General features: G+C 43.2%; 1 protein-coding gene across 1 annotated transcript in view; it reads right to left on the reverse strand.

Annotated features, from left to right (window-relative positions):
- RASGEF1C (RasGEF domain family member 1C) overlaps positions 1–20,764 on the reverse strand; it is a 50,095-nt gene extending 29,331 nt beyond the window's left edge. Inside the window, exons 1-5 of the mRNA XM_044454547.1 lie at positions 20,582–20,764; positions 17,087–17,209; positions 11,125–11,262; positions 5,433–5,645; positions 4,829–4,903 (exon numbers count right to left, since the gene is read on the reverse strand). Of these exons, the coding sequence (XP_044310482.1) occupies positions 4,829–4,903; positions 5,433–5,645; positions 11,125–11,262; positions 17,087–17,209; positions 20,582–20,761 (729 nt within the window). The 5' untranslated portion in view covers positions 20,762–20,764. The remainder of the gene's footprint in view (positions 1–4,828; positions 4,904–5,432; positions 5,646–11,124; positions 11,263–17,086; positions 17,210–20,581) is intronic.
- Positions 20,765–20,965: the final 201 nt, after the last annotated feature.

Genomic DNA, 20,965 nt, shown 5'->3' on the forward strand with positions numbered 1-20,965 from the left:
GAAGATGAAACTCAAATACTTTGGCCACCTAATGAGAAGGAAGGACTCGCTGGAGAAGAGCCTGATGCTGGGAACAATAGATGGCAAAAGAAGAAGGGGACGGCAGAGGATGAGGTGGCTAGATGGAGTCACTGGAGCAGTGGGTGTGAGCTTAAGTGGACTCCGGGGGATGGTGGAGGACAGGAAGGCCTGGAGGAATGTGTCCATGGGGTCGCGATGGGTCGGACACGACTTCACGACTAACAACAACAACAAAATTGAAGCATTAACATGAAACATCGCATGGAAGAATGCCAGTACAAACCTGCAACTTGTTCTATTACTCAGCCATATAAGTAGACCTAACACTTGCTCACATTACTGGTGATAGTAATAGCTACCATCACCACATGTCATAACAAGTAAATAAAATGCAATTATAGAACCAAAACAGGTAGAGAGAATATGGCCAAAATGAGATGGGCAAAGATTAACCCACTCACTTTCTAATTACTATAGGATGTTACCTTAGCACAACACATCTAATATGTTTTAGTTTTCTGTAGTAATCAGTTGATGATAGGTAGGCAGCATAGAAGACATCTGACATGGCACAACAGCTGTTTTATTGCAAGCAACTACCTCTGTTTGTTTATGGTATGAGCCAGATGTAAGTTATTAGGTGCTTAGTATGTAAATTGCAATTCCAGTCTATTTGTTTCAGTATGAGGTAGGCGTATTCCATTAGGGTTTTTTTAACCAAAGAAAAAGAAAAAGAAGCAAAGCCCAAGGCAATAGCAAAATAACAACGAAGAGTAACAACAGGATTTAAGTATGGTGTTACTGAAGGAGCAGCTTGTCAAATCTTGCTGCACTTTAATTGAGCCAATATCCCCAAAACAACCTGTACACAGCACACCTTCCTAGGCACTGATCTGTGATTCATTAACACTTGCACTTGATTCCACTGAGTTTAACTTACTGAAGAGCTGAAGAGTCACATTAACCAATATTAGCTACAAGCACTATGACCCTTGCTGATTGGGCACTGAGAAGCTAAATCCACAGATACCATTACCAGTTATCAAAATTGCCCAGTTTACTAACAAGCAAGCTCCCCATGGATCCTTACGTATCTGCGATTTTATGCAAAACGTAGTTCCCTTTAAAGGAGCCTTTTTTTAAGCATCCCAGTGGCTCTTGGAAGAAAGGAGGTTGTGTTGGATTACTAATGCATGTAGACTATTTCAGAAAATGGTTGCAAAATCCCACTAGAATAGTAATAACAAAATAATTTAATAAAGTAAAATAAAGTAATAAAAATGAGACTGTTCCACAAAGGCAGGGATGAAATACAGCTTCTTAATCTATTCAGAACAGGCTCATTATTGCAACCTATAGGTTACGGACCACTCTGCACATCATAATGAGTCAGGGTTCCAGAGGCACCTTGGTTTGCTGAGGCGGGGCCACGTGTGCATGCTGCCCGACTGCTCAACTGACTACTCCTGCAGGAAGCGGCAAAACTGGGGATAGGCAGTTACTTTTGGGTGGAAGGGCTGCACAAGCACCCTCCACAGCAGACTGATATAATAAGGCACTGCCATGCCCTTTGAAGCCACAGGGCATCGCCATGTTCTATAACAGCACATGGCACAGCAACACCCCATACTGCCATAATCCCTTCCCCTCAGGCAGCTTCATCTGTACTGTTGTGTGTGCATGCACGCTTGGATGGGATTCCCAAGCGTGCCCAAGAGATGGCTGGATTTGGTGGGAATGACAGCTCAGACTCTGAGGAGGATAAGGGGAGGGCTGAACCAGACGTGGCTCAGAGTTCACACTCTGATAACGGAGTTGTTGTTGCGACCAATAGGCCCACATCTGCTCAAACTCTCCCGTCATGCCAGCCTGGATCAAGGAGTCCAAGGACAACCTTGGGCCCCTGTCTCCCTTCCACCTGTGGGAACAAGGAAGATGAAGGACAGGGGAGTCCTTGGGGGAGTCCTCAGAGGGAGAACACGATCCTCCTCAAGATGTGGAAGTGAGGGCCCATCTTCAGAGCCACATTAGGGGCTTAGAGTGCAGAATGGAGGCACATGTACTTTCCCATTATCCCCCATCCTCAATTCTCTAGAAACTTGGGATTCGGAGCAGAAAGGAGAATCGCCCCATCAGAAATACTTCTCCTCCCATAAGACTTGAACTCAGGGGTAACCCATGAAGCTGATTGTTGGGAGGTTTAGGACAGATAAAAGGGAGTACTTCACACAGCATTTAGTTAAACTATGGAATTCACTGACATGGGAAGTGGTGATGGTTGCCTATTTGGATGGTTTAAAAAGGGATTGGACAGATTCATGGAAGAGGAGGCTATCAGTGGCTACTAGGCTTGCTGGGTAAGTGCTACCTCCTTTACCAAAGGTGGTGTGCTTGCATACACGAGTTGCTGAGGAGCTTGGGCAGGGGGAAGTCTTGCGCCTGTCCTGCTTGGGCACCTGGTTTGCCATCATGTATACTGAGTGATGGCCTAGATGGATTTTGATCTGATCCAGCATAGCTTTTCTTATGTTCCTATGTTCTTATTATCACCACAGGATGTGGCTGGAAGGGGAACTCCTGCGGAATGGATTAGGCCTGCAGGACAGAGACTCCCCTGCTCTGGACCAATGAAATCATGGAGCCTCCATCTGTGGTTTGTCTATAATGAGGGTTCTGGCTTGCCTCTCACCATCAAGCCAGAGTCATAAGCTAGCAACAATATGACCCTGGCCTGCTTGGAGAGCAACAAGCTAGATTCCCTGCTTTGATATCAAAATAACCCTCCTATGGTCCCAACAGGTATTCTAGACTAGAAAAGGCCTACAGTGTTTTCAATAAAGACATGAAAAAAACCCATCAATCTTGCAGATATCCACTGACTTTATATAGGAGAGATTTGGTTCCCCTGCTTGCTTCTCTTTTCCCCAAAATCCCTTGCTGGCTTGGACAACAAGGGTTCCTAACACAGTCTATTGCTGTCATGTCTCCTAGGTTCTGAGAGCTTAAGAGGTTGGTACCGTCTGCCCTAGCAGTAATTTATAAGGTTGCTTCTGCCTGTCAAGAGCACCTACTTTGTTTTCCCTGATCATATTGCTGGAGAAGAGGCAGTGAAATTTAGCTGAAAAACAACTTCCAACCTGACCAGTTCAACATCATTATACTTCTCTACCTGCCTTACGAAATTCAGCTCTGTAAGTGAATTTCCACTGCAATCTGCAACCTACCAAACTAAAAGTTGCAAATACAAGGAAAAATTGGTAACCTCTTAGCAACACAGAAGGAAAACCTGACTTGGGAAGTGAGGGTATCCCTGGTTTGCAGTGTGGTGTTAACATTAAAAGATCTAATCATGTTTTTATATTATACATTTTAAAAGATTTATATCTAGACTGGTGTTGTTTTAATAGCAAACACACACTAAGCTCCTATCTGTAGGAGTTCTAGATTATCACTTGTAGAACTATACTGAACACTGAGCAGGAAGGAAGGGAGATAGTGGCTGATGCATTTCTGCAGTATTCTCCCTGCCACCACAGAATGGTATTTCTCCTACCACTCCATCTACTGTAGGGAGCAACATTCCAGGATGCACCTCAGAAGCAGCTGGGGAGAGGGGAAGATGACAAGCCAATGGGAAGAAGGGAAGCATCATGGGATTTAAAGGGACAGTACATATCTCGGGATTGCAGTTTAGCAGCCTAATAATCTACAAAGGCAAATCACCCGTTTGTGCGCTCATACTCTCACGTGTGTTCTCTCTCTCTATGGAAGTCAACAAAATAAAAATGCAGTTTTATCCCTATAGTCCCAATAAATAATGCAGCAACTAAGCACCCTTATTCAGTTCCAAATGTATAATGAGCAAATGCACACTATGCTCCTGTTTGAAATCCCAATGGAAAATGGCTGGCAGATGTTGCACAACATACTGCTAATTTTGAGCTGTTCATTTATTGGTGCCGCTTCTGCTGAGCCAGAATGGTTCTCAAGAAGAACTGAAAAAAAAAAAAAAAAAAAAAGAAAACCTCCTGTTGCCTTTCTACCATTGCCCCAGGTATTCAGAATAATATCCTCTAGCTTCCCTTTCTTGTGATATATCTAAACACAATTTGCCCACCACTGGAAACTTTGGCAGCAGTGTTGCAATGAGTATAAAATACTTTAATAGAAACTTCTTCAATGCATCAGCTTTAGGGATTCATAGTTGGAGGAATGGTTTTCTTTTACTGCATCTTGATTATTTTGCTAGTCACATGCCAAAACCTTCTTTGAAGAATTATCTGTGCACTAGCAGCAGATGAAGCAATAGATCTTATATTTTCATTCCTGTGGCTGCTAACGGCGATGTTGCCCATGACATGAACAAAAGCAGAATGGAGCGCACAGGACACGGTTCATTCTCCCTTTACTGAATTGCAGCACAGAATATTAAAGGAATTGGCACTCTCTCGTTACCAATACAAATCATGCCTTTTCTTTTATTCCAGTGCTTATGGATAAACAGTTTTGTGCTCAGAGGGACACATGAGAGACGTCTGAAACCCAGAAGAACATAAGGCAGGAGATGGCTCTTTCAACTAAAGTCATTATATGTACTGTCACTACATCTTAACAAACATACATAGAGGGAACACCACAGCTCACTTCAACTGTATACACGTTCTACAGGCTTCCATGTAAATAAATACTCAGATGTGATGCCCATTGTGTGACTCCAACCACACAGCCACCTGTTCTGCGAACTGCTAATCCAGAATAAGTCAGGTGATGGGGTGGGGTGGGGAAGAGATAATATTGTTAGCCGTACCTTTGTGCTTTCCAAAGGATCTTTATGGACAAATGCCTGAACAAATTCTTCAGGGCCAATGTGACTCAGTCTTTCCTTTTCCAAGAGATAAAGTGAAAAACAAGGTGTAAGTGAGCAACTCATACAATAAATTATAAAAGTTATGCATTTTACAGGGCTTAAAATAGCACCATATGGATCTGACAACATATTCAAAAACCATTTATGAAGCCACTGGTCAGTTGATGAGCTTTTCCTGGTTTAACCTCCTCCAGCAATTACTGACAGATAAGTTTGAATTTCAGCACGGCCTATGTGGGCTGCAGCCCAGGGCCCATAGGGTCTGCCTTCAAAATATGTATGGGATGATTCCATCCCAAACCCTGTCTGGGGTGGATGATTTGAATTGGGTCATAAATTTAGACAGTTCTTGCAATAGTTTGAAATCTTGCTGAAGAGATGCAGACCCTATATTGCTTGTGGCAAATATGAATGTGCTCAGTTGGCCCACATCGGACATTAAGATGCCATATTTAGGACAAATGATTTTTTCTGGAAAATGGCTTTCTACATTAATTAGGACAACAGAATTCAGACAATGGGAAAAGTACTGCTTCCCACTTACCAGTTCAACATGCGTTAGCTGTTGGGCCAAAGTATAGGGATCACTGCAGACACTCAACATTTCTCTCTGAATTGATGGAGGTTTACTTTTAAAAGCAACCACCTTGTCTGACACGGTAGCATTGATCTTGACGATCCCTTCCTGGCCATGGTTGAGAGTCGCAAGTTTCTGATTCAGAGTCTGCAGGAGTTGATTCATCTTTTTCCAGTAGGCCTGAAAGTGAGGAAAGGGACCAGGGAGAGGGGGTGGGCACAGAGAAAAGAAAACATTGCAAATGCTAAGCTGGGCAAAATAAAATGGTTTTGAATGAATGCTCCTATTCAAGAAATAACCAGTAGTGGGTTAGAATCTTATTGTCAGGCAAGCTATTCTAGAATGCCCATTCAGCTTAATTATGGCTCCACCCGAGGCACCATCCCTTGGCTCCTGACCACAGGTCTGGCATCCAGCCAAGGTACGTGAGCAGCTGCGCTAAATGTCAGCTCAGCCCACTGACCACAATATAAGTTCCACATGTGTCAACACCAAGGGAGGGGGAAAAAGCAGCAGCGCCACTTAGCTCTGCCTTCTCATTTGGTGGGGGGTGGAGTGGGGTAGTTTCTACAAGGTACAGCTCTTCTTTTGACCGGAGCAGAAAATAACAACCCAGAATGCACTGCAGAACAAGCATCAGTTTAAGACTACTCTCCCTAATCTGAACAAGGCAGTTGTGAAGGGCTGTACTTATTAAAGTCCATTATAATCACTAATACTATTCATACCCTGCTCCCAGAGGGCCTCAGTATTCCAGTTTCAAATATTTGCATTTATAAAAGCCTCTGCAATGCTGGCTTCATACCAAGTTTTGAACTGCAGACTGCCTATCATGTTCATTTGTTTCAGAGAGATACAGGCCACTAAATGTTGCAAAGGTTAGTGCTCTGTCCTATGCTTATGTCTTGTGCACTCACCCTTCTTGTATCATCCCCCTAAAATTAATCACCTCCCTGAAATTAATCTCTGCAGTGGATAATGACCATAACCGGTTCCTCCAATTAAAACTGGTGACATATCGCTCATGGTAACCTTACTCATATGTGTAGTAAGCTGCCCCCAATTATGGATCTGTGAGCATCATTGTGACCAATGAAGAAACACACCACAAATGGTACGGTGATAAGTCACTTGTACTGGAACATTGTTATGATTGGTCCAGTACATCAGCTGGTACATTACACACCAAGTTCATATTTTGTTGTGAGTCGCCCCGAGGCTTTGTTGTGATGGGGGCGGCATAGAAATGTTTTAAATAAACAAACAAACAAATAAATAAATAATATTTCCTGAATAAATAGAATTTAAGGAAATTGCAGTCCTGAACAAAGTTAACTAGATTACTGAAATCCCTAAACATCTCCAAATACCATGCTGAAAGTAAGGACTGGGCAATAACTCTGTTTTAACTAGATTGCTTGTTGATTAAAAATATTACAGTATTTTCTTGCAGGAAACATTGTCACGGGGTGTGATGGGATGACAGATAATGGGTGTAATTATCTCAGTTAATAGCCTCCTGTAAACCACCTGGAGCCTATGGGCATGGGGTAGTACATAAAGATCTAAATAAATAAACAAGATCTGACATATCTGTGGTTTGGAAATCATCTCCTCCATATTGTTAGCCTCAATGTACACACACACAGAGAGAATTTACTGCGATCTGCCTTTTAATTTTCTTTTTCTCCTTTCATCTGCAATGTATTATGTGATACTTGTCACACACCTGATTATTGCTACCCTGCAATGAAAGTCAGTATTAGAAAAGATGAAAAACTGAGAATACTGTCCATACCAACAGCACAGTCTTATTCATGTCTACTAAGTCCCCCCTCAACTTCACCAGGACTTGCTCCAGGGCAAGTATGCACAGGATTGTAGCTTACATGCTAATACGAAATAACACTGATAGAGGTAGCTGCATCACGGCAGTGTGCTCGTCATCATTAATATTTACTCTTGGCCAACTGCAGAATCTGAACTCTATTTGAAAAGGAAACCTAACAGAACTCCTTTTTCAAACCATAAAGATGGGGCTCTAAATTATGGGAAAGACTATCTTGAGGGAAAGTATATTTATTTAACAAAGTCCTGGCTATGAATGTTTGCAGCCTGTAAACCTTGAAGGGCATTTAGCAAGGTCTGACAGTTTGAGGGAAAGGGGCTGATAAGAGAGCTCTCACCTCAGTCTCTGCTTCAGACAGCTGTGCTTCGAGTCTCCTGCTAATCTGGACATGAGCCGCAGTGGAGAAGTGACGCTTGCCACAAGGAAGCTGACAGCTGGGTCAGTGCATCTAGTGAGGCGGGTCAGAGACGCACAGCACATCCGTGGACTCTATCATCCACTGGAGGCACGCTGTACCACACATTAGGCAGCTATGTGCTGCTGACTGCCCGGGGGATTGGGAAAGAACGACTGTGGGGAACACATCTCTTTGCCAGGAAGTGGCAGTGCTGCCGGCATGTGTCAGCCCTCAGCTTGCAATTATATCCACAAGGCAATTTCTCCACTGAAAGCATGGTGAAGCTTCCTATTCCGCACAAGGCTAGGAAACACCTGCTGGTGAAGACAGCTCATCAGAAGTGGCGTTCTCCACGGGAGCAGCAAGCAACCTGTGCTTGGGTTGCCCAGTGAAGCTCAGAAATCTTTATGAAGAATTCATTCCATCCAGGACTCGTCTCCTCTGAGCCAACTGGGGGAAGGGAACGACAGTCCTCCAGCTTGGACTCTGTAGCTGTGTCCAAGCAGACCAAAACTGGACACTGGATGAGCTGGCCTATCATGAGAAGCCATGGTGATTTCTTATCCTTGTTGCTCTATCATGGCATCCTGACCATCATGGTGCTTCTGCACAGTATCTCGTTCCCAAAAACATGGAGAGAATCAAAGGACTGCTCTGAGGTTTCCATGCTTCACCATGGCTTCTTTGCTCATCCAGACCCAAGATCTTTATTGGACCATTGTTAGAATGGAAACACCATGGAGTCCTGTGGAAAGAGCAGCCATAGATGTGGTCGCTCAACCATCCATTTTCTGCTACTCTGAGCTCCTTAGCAACACGTGTGTCATATCATGCTTTATTTGTATTGGCCAGGTAATGTGGCCATCTCCCTGTTTACTTTCAGAAACGAAGAAAAAGCAGGTAAATGCATTGTGGCGGGGATTGAAGCAAAAGTGATTTGTATGTTTTAATAAAGATTCCTTTGGGGCTGGAGTGGCTAGGAAGTGTTGCAAAGATGCAGGAAGGGGAAGAGGGAGAACCCACCTCAAATCCTGAGCAAGGACGAGGCTAATGAGATCTGCAAGGAACAAGAGTGTACGGAAGGAAATTTCTTTCATGGGTGGTGAGGGGTGGCAGGACAGCAGCATGATGTACAGAAACCATGTTGTTCAGGGAAGCACACGACTGCCTGACAGGTAAGCCCAGGCTCTTGCTGGAGGAAAGGGTTCTATCTCACAGAATGGGTACTTAGAGATTTTACTATATTAAATGGTATGTACGTACTAAAAATAGAAGACGTGCATGCCACAGAAAAGAGGGACATATCTATGTATTATCTCTCACAAACAGGCCAAAATGATGGTATAATCATAAAGATGTGCAAGGATTCTTTTTTAAGTAAAGGAATCATGCAAAAGTTCCTAGCCTGAGAGCTGTTGTAAGTTCTGACTGAGACAATGTATCACCGTCTCCATATTTAACAGACATCATGTGTTCTTGCATCTTTCCCTCTAAGTAAACTACCTTCCTCTTTGTGCAGCTCTTAGCCTCAGGACCTGCCCAGCATGAGTCAAACGGAGGTGCCTGCATTAGGTGACCAACGGCAGGATGCCCCTGCCCCGTTCCTCCAGCAGGTGCTCTGGAGGACTTGGCCAGCTGCTCTCCCACTGTGGCATTTTCCTCAGTGCAAGGGTGGCAGGTGAGTCTGGAGCAGGTGCTGACACGGTTTCCCGTGCATCACACACCCACTCCTCTGCTCTGATGTGCGGGGCGCCAGCCAGCCAGCCAGCTCTTATGGCACTGGGCCAGGAAGGGTGCACAGCACATGTTCTCACCTCCAGTGGCAAAACATTTCGCGTTGGAGCTGGTTCTTTCCAATGACCATGCTGTATTAATCTGTGTTATTTATTTAAAAATGCACAACATATGTGCACAAAAGGACAAGATATGTACCTTTTTCTGGTACATATCTGAAAAAGCCATTTGGAATTTCTTTTCTATTTGTTGTTTAAATGTCTAGTAATATAATAATAATAATAGTTTAAACCAACACTTTTTATTCTTAAGAATAAAGGCTTCGGCAAGGGGCGGCATAGACATGTTCTAATAAATAAATAAATAAATAAATTTAAGGAAGATGGCGGGGCACAGCAGGTGGTTTAGGAATTCAGATTTTAATTAAGCCTCCTCTTTCAAAATGCAAATCACAACTCTGGGCAAAAGGAAGGCTTCTCAGTGTGCTGTATAGCTTCGTAAGCACCGCAAGGAGTCTCAAGAAATTGGGCAGGAGAAAGAATGGGGGAACACTGCAGCAAGGAAACCATACTCAGTGAGAGAGATAATGGATCTGATGACCCTAGGACTCTTTTGCATATTTGATTTGGTATGCACTTTTCTCTCCAAACAAGCACAAATCCCACTGTGGAATAAACAGTGGCTCTTTCATCTTTCCCTTTCAAATGATAACTGCATGAATAGGACCTTATGAGTTACTCCTTCTGTTAACTGCTGATTTTGATCAGGGAAACTAGCTTGTAATTTGGGAGAGGGAGGAACTCCCCTCACCCCCAACTAATATAGGCTTTGTCTAAGAGGGACAGTTACTCAGTTCAGATCAATGGACAATGAAAAAATCGTGGAGGAGCAAGCTATCAATGGCTAGTCGCTCTGTGCTACCTCCCATATTAGAGGCGGTATGACTGTGTACACCAGTTGCTGGTGAACGTGAGTGGCGGTCTTGGCACTCATGTGGCCCTCTTGTCCTGCTTGTGAATTCCCTGTGGCTGGCTGGCCACTATGTGAACTGACTGCTGGACTAGATGGACCCTTGACCTGATCCAGCATGCCATATTCTGAAAGCTGACCAGTTCTTAGAACCAAATTCTCTCTGAAGGACAAATAATCATACTGAGAAGCACTCCATCTTGCTGCAGTCTGAAATACATACAATACCTGAATTGCATGTTATGAGCTAAGTCTTCATCTGTTTTTATCTGGATTTCTTTCCTCTTAAATAATTCCCAGCTGATAGGTTTCTGGCTGCCAGGACATTTTGATTCCTCTGAACTCTAAAAATTATCCTGTATCCTTTCTTTGTTTAGACTACCCGATACTGGAGTAAACTTGTTTATCAGTTGCCTGTCACGGCCATCTGGACACAAAAAGAAAGGACCCAAGGAGGAAGCTCTTTTTCTAATTCGTCCAGCCTTCTGCATTAAAGATAAACCACACTCCAGCTGTATGGACTGCCTGGTGATCAAACAAATAGCTAATGAAAGGCTTGCTGCAGACACCAAGTGCCCAACACTTTTTTTACTTGAAAACTTATACCCATCAACACAAACATGTACCCATCAACACACCGAAACAGAACAGACTGAGCAAATCTTGATGATGCAAGTTCTCAAAATGCCTCTAACTATTACCATACTTACTTCATCACATGGAGCTATCCTGTGGATAATGTCTTTCAAACAACCAATCATCTTTTCTTCCTGGAAATCATATGGAAATGTTTCTGTCCATTCTGTCAATAATTGAAGAATTTTGGGCCCAAATTTTCTGATTCGTGCCTGAAATTAGAAATAAAATATTGAAGGATGCCTATCTGTATGAAAATTCACAGTTAAATATATATTTCCCACTCTTTGTCTATTCCTATATTTATTTTATCTTAAATATATATATAACTCAAAGTGATACAACAGTGTCAGAATAGACTGTAGGTGTAGAAAATGGAGGAATGTGCAACCAAATGTCAGGAATATCCAAGTAGGGATGCTTAAGGAATTCAATCATGCTGAATTCCAGTAAATACTAACCACACCTGATTGGTTAATATGCAGTTTGTACAGAGCTATCTATCTGACTTCATGCCCTCCAAATGCAGTTCTTGGCTCAAAAAAGTATCAAAGGGCATTTTAAAATGTGCATTTGGAAAGAAAATATATTTAGAGAACAATACTGTTTATGTTTAGAGATGCACAAAGGTCCTACAATTCCTAGCATTTCCCCACTTCAAGTTTTTCTATTTTCTGCTTCTAAAATGCCTGAAGTCAGAACATTAGTATAATACATTATTACCACTTTCTAAATATTTTAGAAGCAATTCAAGCAACCTTTTTTCAAACAGTGCATACATTCAGTATTTTAATAGAAACACAGAATGAGAACGCAGAGCATTCTTGCTTTAGCCTCTGAACCAAAGGTACCCTCTAATCAAACAAAATTATATTGTATGTAGTGAAGCTTCCTGCTTTCCCCACAAAATTGCCCAAAATACCCATTTTAGCATAGGAACACAAGGGTTGCCATGCTGGAGGGTCCATTCAGTCCAGCATTCTGTCCCATAGCAGTGAATCCACACCTCATAGGGTCCCTTGATTCTCCACTGAGCTGGCTAAGATGCAGATGTGGGGCTGAAGAGTCCTAGGATTTTGATCTGGAGAGATTTCAATATCCATGGTGAGGCTGCCTTGAAAGACTAGCTCAGACTTCATGCCCTCCATGACAACCATAGGGCTGTCTCAATTTGTCAACATCCCAACATGGACATGACATACCCTTGATTTGACCTTTGTCTCAGGCCATGAGGTGGTCTGGATGAGGGCAGGGGAGAAATCATCTTGTTATCATTGTAAGATCACTGCATGCAAAAATTTGGCCTCAAGGTACTAGTCCCTCCGTGCAAGGTTGAGGGATACATTAAGATGCGCTGCCTCTGGAGACTGATGGAATCCATGGAATTTCTGAATGTTCTAAGAGAAGCTTTCAGTAGCCAGAGCTAGTGATTATGTTGACATCCTTGTCACACTATGGAATAGTGAGGTGTGACAGGCCATTGACACCATCATTTGCAGTGTCCTTGTCAGCCCAAGAGGCTCCCTGGTTTACTGGAGAGTTCTGGCCAGAGAATAACACTGGGTGACTGCATCTTGACCCCACAGCAACCGAACTGTGGGATACCACAATTACCTTCATGTCCCCCAATATTGTTTAATATCTATATGGAGCCAAAGGGAATGGTCAGCAGGAGATCTGGGGCAAGGTTTCAGCAATATGCTCTATTTTTCTGTGAGGGCTGAATCAGGAAAGGCTGAATTGATACTTGGATGGAGTTCTGCCTTGGATGAGGGCTAATAAACTGAAGCTGATGAGACTCTATGAGTTAGCTGTTCCCAGATCTGGGAACTGTCCTGTTTGGCTGTTCTAGATGGGATTGTGCCGGATCCTTCGTCTCTGGAGACTCAAAGACCTTGGTGGCCCAGAGTGCCCACTACTCACTTTGGCTGGTATGCTGACTTTGCCTGTTCCTGGATCTGGGGAAAACCTAGCCATGGATATTCAGGCACCCAGAACCTCATGAGTACACGACTGTAATGCAGTCTATGTGAGGCCAAGTCCAGATCTGCAGGTGGCGCAGAAAGCAGCAGCTGGGGTGCACATTGCAACACCCAGCTGTGCCCACACAAGGCCTATTGTAGAGAAATGTACTGTCTGCTTTTGAGCTACCAAGCCATGTTCAAGGTGATGGCAGTATTGTACAAAGTCTGAAACAGGTCAAACCTCAGCCCCTTATATATACACAACGGACTGTTAAGATCCGCAGAGGAGGCCTTGCTGTCCATTCCAAGATTACGCGGATGTTGCCATGCAATCTCTCGACAGCAGCCTTCTTGGTGTTGGTGCCCACCCTGCAGGAAAAAACTCCCTTATCCCATTTGGGAGGGGGGGAATGTGGCATCTCTCAAATGCCTCCTAAAAATGCATCTGTTTACTCAGTTTTTCTATGGGTTGTAATTAAAATAACCATGCTATTTTATGTTATTGTACCGCCACCGCCACCATTGTGTTATTATTCATTGTCCTTAAAATTGTATTTAAATGAGAATACAATGATGATTTTAATATTTATACGGTGCCCACCTAGGGATTTAAAAATATTTAGTGGTGTATAAATAGTACAAATAAAGGAACGCCCATAGTGTCAGAAGTTAAGGGCAGGTTCTGTCCTAACTGCAACAGTGTTCATATCTTCAGCATGTCTATGGAGAGATAAGTTATCAGACTGAGTATTTTTGCTTCTGCCTTGCTGGAATGCGTCCATGCCTAGCCCACGGGGACCCCAGGTGCTGAAAATCAAGCTTCTCTCATCTGCAGGGTGTGACAAAATGTTTCAAAAATATATTCTGAAAATAGCAACATATATGACCAAGTCATCCTATAAGTTCGTTGCTCATATGTTTGTATGTTTATGCTATTTATTTAATTGTAATTCTTATTTCTAATTTATTTTTTAAAATGCGCATATGTACATATTTGTAAGAGAAGGGGGAGATAAATGAGAAATGACCGGGGAGAAGAAATACAGAATGTTTACATATAAAACATTACCAGTCTTTCAGCAAAATGTTAATAGCAACAACAAAAAAATTAACATGAGAATCTGCAGTTGATCATTTGAAATAACTCAGCAGAATGAATATTTCTGGATGCATCTGATACCTCACTGAGCCTCAGTATGAACTATTTTTACAAGATTTGAAAGCTGAGCCAACACTGCAGACTATCATTCTCAGTGCCAGTCTTTATCTTCAGTGACAGAATTGCCAGATGGGGGATGTATAATCCTCTCCCTTCCACCACACTCAGCTTTAAAAGGCAGTGGATCTGCTATCCAAGCACTACTGGCATTCGAATGGAAGTTGTAGCAGTGGTGGATGAGTTAGTGTGTTTTAAGCCAATTTCTAGAATGTGTGTGTAGTTGCATTAAAAAAGCACTGCAGAAACTGAACATGTGAAAAGAAGTAATTTCGGATGCTCAAGTCCTGTACTCCATATTTCAACAGAGAGAGTAGTGATTGCTGAAAACCATAATAGTATGGCCTACAATATTCAGGTTGAACGTATGGAAATGAGAGGATAGCAACATGATCGGTCCTAAGCATCCTCTCCTGCCAGGCAGCACCCATTCATTTCCATGGTATACATCTGAATTACGGGCGATGAAGCGGGTTGGGCAACGGCTAGAGCGCAGGTGGAGGAAATCACGGGACTGGGAGTAGGAGGCACTGCTTGGCAGTGGTTCCACTTCTACCTTGCCAGCCGATTCCAGAAGGTGGTGCTGGGGGACTTTGGCTCTGCGCCATGGCTCCATTTTGTCCCCCTTGCTATTTAACATCTACATGAAAGCGCTGGGACAGGTCATCAGGAGGTGTGGGCTGCGGAGTCATCAGTATGCTGATGACACCCAGCTCTACCTCTCCTTTTCAACTAATCCAGGTGAGGCAGTGGCTGTCCTGAACTGGTGCCTGGCCAAGATAATGGCTGGATGAGGGCCAATAAACTGAAGCTCAATCCAGATAAGACGGCGGTCCTGTTGGTAGGTGATTCGAGTTTCTGGGTAAGTGACATGGGCCCTGCCCTAGACGGGGTTGCACTCCCTCTAAAGGACAGGGTCCATAGCTTAAGAGTGCTCCTCGACCCGGAACTGTCCCTGGAAGCCCAGGTGACAGGGGTGGCGAGGAGTGCTTTCCTTCAGCTCCAGCTGATCTACCAGCTGAGTCCTTACCTGGAGGAGAACTGCCTGGCAACAGTGACACATGCACTGGTTACCTCCGTTTGGACTTCTGTAATGCACTCTACATGGGGCTGCCCTTGAAGATGGTCCAGATACTTCAGATGGTGCAAAATAGGGCTGCCAGGATGCTGTCGGGGAGTGGTCGTTATTCTCACATCTCCAGTCCTCTATCAGCTCCATTGGCTTCCCATTGAAGTCCAGGCTCAATTCAAGGTGCTGGTTATTACCTACAAGGCCCTAAATGGCTTGGGACCAGGATACCTAAAGGAATGCCTTTTTCCCTATGTGCCCTCCCAGCCCCTAAGATCAGCAGTAGAGGCCCTCCTCTGGGAACCCTCTTTGATAGAGGTTAGGAGACAGAGTACTCGGAAGACAGCTTTCTCTGCAGTGGCGCCCCGACTATGGAATACTCTCCCTAGAGAGGTCCGCCTGGCGTCATCATTATATGCTTTTCAGCACCAGGTCAAGACCTTTTCATTTAACCAATATTTTAAAGTTAATTAATTTTAATGGTATATTTATTTATTTAATTCATTTTAACTATGCTATTTTATACTGTCGTGGTATAGCCAATTTATTTATTTGTTTAGGATTGGTGGGTTTTAATGTTTGTAAATCACCGAGAGAGCCCTCTGGGCTATTAGGGTGGTATATAAATGCAAATAATAAAATAAAAATAAAATAATTTTCCTGCATTGTATTAGACAATCGTAACCTAACAATGACATGAACACATTTCTCTATGTGCTGGATATAAAACAGTGCTTTCCAGTGTAAATATACAAATGTTTAGTCATTGGAAGTTTAACGGGAACTGTCTTCTGCTATGGGGAGTTGACGGGACAGGTAAACTGAAAAGAATGATTACAAACTATACCTGAGGCTGAGGGAGAAATGTATTAAGCAACACTGAGAGAGACAAGACTGCAGTGACATCTGCTCTTGACAGCATACAGTTTAAATCCTACTTCCTGGCACCCTGAAGGCTTCAAGAAATGAAGGGGAAAATCACCTGGGAAAACTGACACAGGCTGCAAAAAGGAAGGTAGACGGATATTTCAAGTGACTGCCACACTGGGTGCCTGGAGCTTTGCTCTGGGGCACCGATATTCTATTAGAATGCTACTGTGGCACACACTCAGTGTCAACAGCTCCCCCATCTCCAGGAATGGATGCACACAGCCAGAAAGGAGTCCAAAGAGAAAGCAGAGAGAGAGAAAAATTAGGCGCTTTCTCCATTCTGCTTCTGGCAAAGGCTGGGCCCTGGGAGACAGCCAGCCAAGTGGGTCCTCAAGTAGGTTCTGACAGAAGGAAGCTGCAGCTGGCAAGGCAAGGAGCAAGAGTCTGTAAATAAGAGCACAGTAAGGCAGAGACTGCTAGCAACTCAGACAGTGCTCCGCAGGAGCTTCCAGGCTGGAGTAGTTCCTCATGAAAGAAGTTGCTTGCCCAGCAAAGGAGTAGCAGCAGCTCAGGGCTTGGGTAGGCTGCTCAGCTCAGCTGCACCAGAAGTACCACCTCCCACTGAGTACAGCTTGCAGCATTAAAAGGTCCATGCTCCTTTCTGTAGTCTGAGTCTCCTAGATGTCTGAGGGACCCAAGAGGCTTTGAGACAGTCATTCTTAGAGGCTGCGACTGATGGAAGGGATGAATCCCTGGTCTAGGGGACGTGTCAGAGTTTCTGAAGTGACCCTCATTGGGCCCAGATTCCTCTTTTGGGTGATGCCAATCCTCCAGACCTAAGGCCATGACACATCAGCACTGCTGTCCCTTTGCAAATTTCAACCAGCACAACCCCTTCTCCTATCAAAAGTACTAACCTTATCCAGCACTGGGTCATCGAGCTGTTGCTGCTCGATGCACTTGTGGCAAACTCTGGACAGAAGTTCATGAGGCTCAATGAAGAGTCTTGAGCTCAGCAGGAATGTAAAGATGTAGGCTTTCTGAGAAAGGGAAACAGGCAAATGTATCTGAGGATAACTGGACAGAACAATAAATAGGTTATAGCACTACCATGCAACACAGAGAGTCTACTGAAAGGAGACGTGACCTTCCACAGGCACAAAATGAATAGCTCTGATATAACCACTGCTATCCATGGTGCCTGCGCCATGTGAACCTGAGAAAACTAATGTCCTCTTTCTCAAAGTGGGCAAAAGCAAGACATGAGCCACTGCCATTCCCCAGAAACTGTCAAGCATGTTGCTTCTGATCCTGGAGTCAGCATATGACCACCATGCCTAGTAGCTATTGACTGCCTTATTCTCCCAAATTACTCAAGTTGGTCACATCTTGTGGCAGATGCAAGTTCTGTAGTTTAACCATTCAACCTCTGTGAATAATCTTTTCTCTCACCTGACTTATCTCTCTCATTATTCACCTTCACGGGACATCCCTGAGTTCTAGTACTAAGAGGGAGGAAGAAAAACTTAACCTTAGCTACTTGCTCCATATCTTATAGCCCCCAGTGTTGTAAGCCTTCCACACAGGGAGTTACTCTAGCCCCATGATAACTTTTATTGTTCTTTTTCAGCTTTACAAAATCCTTTTTCCAATGGACTAATTGTAATAGTACACAGCAGTGGACATGGGCCAACATGTAGAAATTTATGTACAGGATCACAGCCTACATGTTTCCATGAACTATATTTGAAAGTAGTTTGAATGCTACACTGCAGAGATCTCCACTCTAGGGCCCTTCAGTTGTTTTGAGTTTCAGCTTCCATCATACCACTCATATATGAGCAGCACGGCCAAATTCAGGAATCCTGGGACCTGCCATCTGAAACACCTGGAAGATACCAGGTTCATGAAGGCTAGTAGACACACTTACCTGGAAGCATGTCCCACTGAACCTAATAGGATTTATTTTCAAGCAATCTTTAACAGAATTGAGATGTTAAAGTGAGTATTGCTACAGCCAATGGATCTGCACCTATTAAAAATGAGCTGCTATCATTACTACTTCCCTATCTTTATATCAGCTGTTTGATAGGGAGAAAAAGCCATAACATTAAGAATGAACATCTGCTTCATAACTAATAAGCAAAAAGATTATTTTATCACACTTGCAAAGATGTTATTTTTTTCACAGCTTGCTCAAAGGGCAAAATTAAATGGTACAATCAATCTATAATAGACATATATATATATCTTGCTCATGTATGCAGCATCATGTTCATGTGTAGGTTGCTCAAGATGTCAAAATTTGCTGAATTTTAATGTACTGCCTTAACATTTATCTCCAGTCCACAGTGTCAAGCTATTTAAAAATAGACACACTTTTCACAGGCTAAGGTAGCTTGACTGCTCACTTCCTTTAAAGTAAATGGTAATTGTTCCCAAGCAAATACTTTTAAAACTGAAGGCTATAGGAATGCACTAATGACTTAATTTAAACCAGTCAGATGAGGCAACAAAAGTCAGGCTTGGGAGCAGTGATACCATAGCCCAGATATTAGTACACCTTTCCTTGGTGCCTGCATATGGACATTAAACTGTAAATGAGACACAGTGGGATTCTGTGGGGAACTTTAAGTCAATAGCCACAAAGTCAAGCAATACTATCTTTTAAGGCAGGACTGCAACCATTATAAAATAATCTTTGTAAACCCAACCAAGAGTGATCCTGAAGAAAACAATGATCAATGGTGCTGAAAGCTGATGAGCGGTCCAGAAGAACCAACAGGGATATTCCCACCCTATCCTGTTGCCAGCATATTTGGAAAACCATGGCTGCTTCATTTCTCAAAACTGTTAGAAACCAGACTAAAACGGATACAAATAAGCACCATCATCCAGAAAAAAACTAGAATTGAGTCTCATACTCAAATAACTTCCCTAAAAATGGTTTATTTAAGACTGGCACATAGCTATCCAAAATATAGTAGTCCAAAGACACTTTTTCCTTGCAATAAAGGCCTAAGTCCTGATGCTATGAAACATGCCTTCTTCCAAAGAGGCATTATTTCCTCTCCCCTAGTTGTTTTAATCAGCCATGTTCAGTAAGGTTCAAGAGCCCAACTTATCTTCCATATACATTAGGCTTTGTAACCTAAAAGGGATGCATAATAGGACAAGCAGCTGCCATAAGTACTTCACTGTGGAGATCAGGCTATGAATTTAGCTCCAAGGTGTCTTGCAAATTGGTTACAGTAAGCTACTGAATGAATTTCTAACCAAGCTTTTCAGTTTGGAATAGACTCGCTGACCATGATTCACCATGCGGTTTTGTCCTAGCACTTCAAGAACCCAAAGCCTTGATAGAAGCAGGAACTTAGGAGATATCAACTTATTTAAGAAGTTGGCCAGCCACATTTACAGGAAAATCCTCTAGAGCGATTAAGAACCTATTCATCTGTGAACCATTGAAATGGGCTTAAACAAGGGAGCAATCTGCCCCGGTCAAGAGAAGTACATTAAGTCCCCTGAGATGACCATTGATCCTAACCAGTGCAAAACATCAGATATGCCAATTAAGAGATTCCCCAGCTGTTGTGAAACCCTGAGCTGCACCAGACAAGGAAGTCTCTGTGCAAATCTTGGAAATCCCCCCAAAATCAACAGTCCAGGAGATAATAACACTGCTCCAGAAACCACACTTGTCAGTTCAGACAGGGACACTATAAGACAGTAGAGAAGATGGTACACCAACAGAATCTCAATTTACCCAACATCAGGTACAAACACTTAAAATGCTCGGATGGGGTATCCAGCATCTTCGTTGGCCCTCTTTAAGAATGCTGTGTTCTGAAGAACTTTTGCCCTGCTACAAGCTGGTATTGTGCTTTGGCTAAGGCACAGATGGGTAACCTGTGGCCCTCCAGATTTCTTCCTATAATTCTGATCATGCCTCAGTATTGGCTATGTTGGGCAGGGTTGATGAGAGTTGGAGACCAAAACATCTGAAAACCACAAAGGACTAAAGAAATGGTTCTCACTCAGCCTAGAAGAATATCACCAGCTCTTGGATGTTCAGCTAATTTATTATTTCTTCACTTTTGACAGTGTTCCTAGGCATAAGAGGCTTTATGGCTTTTTAAAGTGCTCCATTCAGGGCTAAACCACCTGTTTGTCACCATGAAGCAGTACTTTGTGTCCTGTAATCTTCTTTAAAATCGGAAGCATCACAAGAAACGCCCTTCTATCACGGGGCATTGCTGCAGAACAAAGGCACTTAGAGTTATATGTGAATATTACACTGTCCTTTGACTGTTTGGAAAAAAACTTCTTAATTAAAAATGCAGATGCTTTGCAAAAACCAATGATCCTATTCAAGAAAATGAAGTTGCAGCTTGCATAGACGAAGCGCTTACCTCAGGGTAGTAGTCAGCTGTAGGTATAAGATGTTGGATTAAAGCATCAAGAGATGCTGAAGTAAGGTTTCCATCTTGAAAGATCAGTCCTCCTTCACCATCTTCTTTGGATGGATGGAGATGATGAGGGCTGAAGCCACAGGGAGTAAACATGCTGGTAGAGCTCAATGTTTGGGGCATGCCTTCCTGTAACAAAGGTAGAGCAAGATCTTCATGAAAAAAGAGATGAACAACTGAAGCTATGACCACAAACTGTAACTGCCTGGCAGTGAAGGAAGCTAAGGAAAGATCTGTATTTGCAGAGCCTGCCTGAACACATTTGGAAGCAGACTTTTTACATCTGCTGCAGGACTTTTGCTGCCTGTGTTTATTTCTCAGTATGAG

Source organism: Varanus komodoensis, unplaced genomic scaffold (genome assembly GCF_004798865.1).
Source record: "Varanus komodoensis strain SLA01 unplaced genomic scaffold, ASM479886v1 scaffold7_3, whole genome shotgun sequence".
NCBI classification, from domain to species: Eukaryota; Metazoa; Chordata; class Lepidosauria; order Squamata; family Varanidae; genus Varanus; species Varanus komodoensis.